Source organism: Echinops telfairi, unplaced genomic scaffold, assembly GCF_000313985.2.
Source record: "Echinops telfairi isolate 266 unplaced genomic scaffold, ASM31398v2 ScPeMD7_18;HRSCAF=68, whole genome shotgun sequence".
In the NCBI taxonomy this organism is placed as follows: domain Eukaryota; kingdom Metazoa; phylum Chordata; class Mammalia; order Afrosoricida; family Tenrecidae; genus Echinops; species Echinops telfairi.
In genome coordinates, this window is record NW_022103915.1 from 15,459,076 (window position 1) to 15,463,234 (window position 4,159).

Genomic DNA, 4,159 nt, shown 5'->3' on the forward strand with positions numbered 1-4,159 from the left:
GACCCAAAGCCCATCTGTAGACAATTGGACATCCCCTTACAGAAGGGTCACAAGGAAGAGACAAGCCAGCCAGGGTGCAGTATAGCACTGATGAAACATACAACTTTCCTCTAGTTCTTTAATGCCCCCCCTCCCCACTATCATGACCCCAATTCTACCTTACCAATCTGGCTAAACCACAGGATGTACACTGGTAGAGATAAGAGCTGGAAACACAGGGAATCCAGGAAAGATAAACCTCTCAGGACCAATAATGAGAGTAGCAATATCAGGAGGGGAAGGAGAAGGTAGGAGGAGAAAGGGGGAACTGATCACAATGTTCTACATATAATCCCCTCCCACGGGGACGGACAACAGAAAAGTGGATGAAGGGAGACATTGGTCAGTGTAAGACATGAAAAAATAATTTATAAATTATCAAGGGGGAGGGTGGATAGGGGAGGAACAGAGAAAAAATAAGCGGATAACAAGGGCTCAAGTAGAAAGCAAATGTTTTGAGAATGTACTGATGTGCTTGACACAATGGATGGATGTATGGATTGTGATAAGAGTTGTATGAGCCCCCAATAAAATTATTTTTTTAAATCCCATCTTTGTTGGTCTGTCTCTTGGATACAAATTCTGTATCAATTCAGGGCCAGACACCACCCAAATAAGTTAACAGGGAACCTCATATATGAAGATGGGTTGGTTAACCAAAAGTGGTTAACTCCTAGAGATGAGAAACGGGATCCTGAAGGGAACCCGAGGGAGCCCTGGTGGCGTAGTGGTTACACGTTGGGCTGTGATGCGCAGAATCAGCAGTTTGAAACCATCAGTTGCTCCTAGGAAGAAAGCCTGAGCTTCCAACTCCCACAAACAGTTAGTACCTTGGAAACTCACAGGGTGACAGTTCTACTCTGTCTGCCCTACATGGTCTCTCCCTCTACGTTAATTCCTCCTCATTCTCTTTTCCTTTCGCTCCCATGTAATTTATCAGGTCCTGAATTTGTTTACCTATATTTCACCTCCTCCTGGGGGAACAAGACCCTGCCCTGCCCTAGCATAATGCTCAGCACAGTGGAAGTAATTCATAAATAATCCATTTTCATGAGTAAAAGGGACGCTCTTCAATCACCAGACACTTGTGTGCATCCAAAGATTTCATCAAGAGTAAAGAGAACCCGCAGACAACTCAGGCGAGGGACTAATCTCTAAAATATCTTGGAAACCTCAACACCTGAGCGAGAAAAAGACAGGATTCCGATGGAAAGCTGGGTGGAGGGCATGAACAAGCACTTGTCCAAAGAAGATTCTCAGGCTGCCCAGAGCCTTTGGCCGGGTGAGAGCTACAAATCACAAAGAGCGATGAGATACCACCTACCCCAAATGTGAATAGCCCCATTCACAATGATGGAAAAGGCCACACACGGGTAGTGCAGCTGGGGCTCTTGCCAAGCTGTGATGGTTTTCTTTAACACGGGGTTTCTTTACAACCAATTTCATTCGTTAGGTTTCACCTCTTTGTCCTGGCATTTTTCAAAATTGGCACGACGCTTTTTTTTTAGAGCTTCCCGAAAGAGTGAACTGTTTTCTTACTAGCCCTAAACTCCCCTTTGCTTTGACATTACATTCTCTTTTTAGAACTCAAAAATCATATCCTGGATTTTTCCATACCGGTATGTGCTTGATAATTGAGTGATGACTTGTTCTCAGTTCATTCCATAACATTTCCTTCTCTAGTGGCCTGACGCTGTTCCTCCCACTTGAACTTTACATGAGAATCTAAACGCTCTGGCTCTGCCGAGCCTGCTAACCCTTGCTGTCAGGGCCAGCAGGTTAGCCAGTGGCTCTGGTTTAGCCAGTGCAGCACTAACCCCTGTTCTTGGAAACTAACAGTACTAATACTGTGATTTCTTCATGTGCTGCTTTGAAACTTAAACGGATTGTCCTAGTTGACATTAGTAAGTAATTGCCAACTTTCCAATTTTGTTTTTTCAAAGCACACTTGGGAAGGTGGCCCCGTTTCTTACATTTTGAATTTGCTGTACTGAAGCTATAAAGATAGCAACCGTGTAACAGAGAAGAAAACAACCAACCAACCTGGCACAGACATCGCTTGTTATTTCAGTTGGGCCTCTGCTGTCACCTGGAATTTCCCTGATGGTCCAAGTGCCAGGACTTGTTTCTGTGAAGTTCAGAGAGGGCTGCTTTGTGTCAGTTCTCGCTGAGACTCCCTACCGTTCGCTTCAGTAGAGACCCTTAGGAGCCACGGCTCTCCGCTCCTGTTTAGTGTAGATTTGAGACCATCGTAAACATAGGCAGCCCTTTTGAAATGAGAGGTTCTTTGAGCACCCATGTTTTTTCCTTAGAGGTGTGATGTTATTGGAGGTCATCCTCATGAAGTTGTGTCATATGTCTTTCTGGGTTTGGGTACATGAAACCCAGGATTGATGAACGTATAGGGACAGCAAGTAGAACAAGGGTTTTGGGGGCGGGGGTGGGAGCTCTACAGTGATGGGCCTGGAGTAGAAGGGAGATGATGTCAAGGTGTCCAGGGAGAAAAAGAATGTTGGTAGCAATCGTACAATTCTGCTTGACATGATTGAACTATGGACTGATACGATCTATGTATCAACTCCCAATTAATACTACCTGTAAAATAAGTAAATAAAACTTGTAAAATGCGAGGGAAAGAAGCTCCTGAGATCTGCTCTGGTTCTCTTGCAGGTGGGCGGTGCTGCTGCTTCTCCCCGGACGGCAAAGCCCTGGCTGTGGGTCTCAGCGACGGCAGCTTCCTGATCGCCAACGCGGACACTCTGGAGGACCTGGTGTCCTTTCACCACAGAAGAGAGGTCATTTCGGACATTCGCTTTTCACCGGGTAAGAGGCTGTGGAAATCTTACTGCAGCGTGAACTCGGATCTGGCGGTCATGAAATCGCTCACGGAGTAGTTTGTAATAACCTTTGGCGTGATGGTCAGCCGTTCAAAACCACCCGCCGCTCCATGGGAGAAAGATGAGGTGTTCTACTCTTGAATGATGTAGAGTCTCTGGCTAGACTGGCATATGTACACTGGTACAGATAAAAGCTCTCGACAGAATCCCGGACCATTAAACCCCTGAGAAACAGTAACAGGAGTAGCAATGCCATGAGGGTACAGGGTGGGGAAGGGGAGGAAGAGGGAACTGATAGCAATGATGAATGTATAACCCCCACCCCCACCAGGGGAACAGAAAACAGAAATGAGGGTGATGGGACACAGCGGATAGTGTATGATATGAAAAATGATAGCATATAAAATTTATTAAAGGTTCGCAAGGGTGGGAGGGTGGAGGAGGGAGGGAAAAAGAGGAGCGGATATCAAAGGGCTCAAGTAGAAAGATAATGTTTTGAAAATGATGATGGCAACATATGTACAAGTTCACTTGATATAATTGATTTATGAATTGTTATAATATCTGGAAGAACTCCCAATAAAAGGTTTTTTAAAATAACTAAATTTCAAGGAAAAAGAAAAGAGATAGAGTCTCAGAAACCCACAGGAGCAGTTCTACCCTGTCCTGTAGGGTCACTGTGAATCTGAACAGATTCCATGACAGTGAATTGAGTGAGTTATTCTAGGTTAGAAATGCCCCCACCTGCTTTTTGCTTGTTTGTTTGTTGACTAGACAAGGGCAGTGCGGTGAGAGGCAGAAGTCATGGGTTCATGGATGGCAAGTTAACAGGCGCAGGACCAATCCTGACCCTTCCTTTTCTGTGTGCCTCCGGCCAACGGGCCTTTCTGAGCTCATTTCTCACGTGGAACATGTGAAAAGGGATGGATAACGGTCTCCATTAGAAGCTTTTAAAATTGCATTAGTTTGACTTCCTCAAGTTCCGTATATTCATCATGTACTCCAGAGCTGGCTATAATAAATATACAGACTCCTGACGCGAAGGCATCCTTTACTGAGGCTGATGTAAAAACTCAGACCCATTGCCTTCAAGTCCGTTCCGGAGCCTCGTGACCCCGATTTAGGATTTCCGGTGCTCATCTTTACAAGGGCCTCACCTTTTCTCCCAAGGAGTGGCTAGTGGGGGAAAAAAACTGTTAATATTTATCATTTCATTCCCTTACAGAAGGGTCGTGGGGAGGAGATGAGCCAGTCAGGGTGCAGGGTAGCAACAATGAAACATA

At 45.3% G+C, this 4,159-nt stretch overlaps 1 protein-coding gene across 1 annotated transcript in view; it reads left to right on the forward strand.

Annotated features, from left to right (window-relative positions):
* Positions 1-4,159, forward strand: part of EML5 (EMAP like 5) — a 129,104-nt gene that overhangs the window by 76,863 nt on the left and 48,082 nt on the right. The window contains exon 21 of the mRNA XM_045287615.1: positions 2,710-2,862. Within this exon, the coding sequence (XP_045143550.1) occupies positions 2,710-2,862 (153 nt within the window). The remainder of the gene's footprint in view (positions 1-2,709; positions 2,863-4,159) is intronic.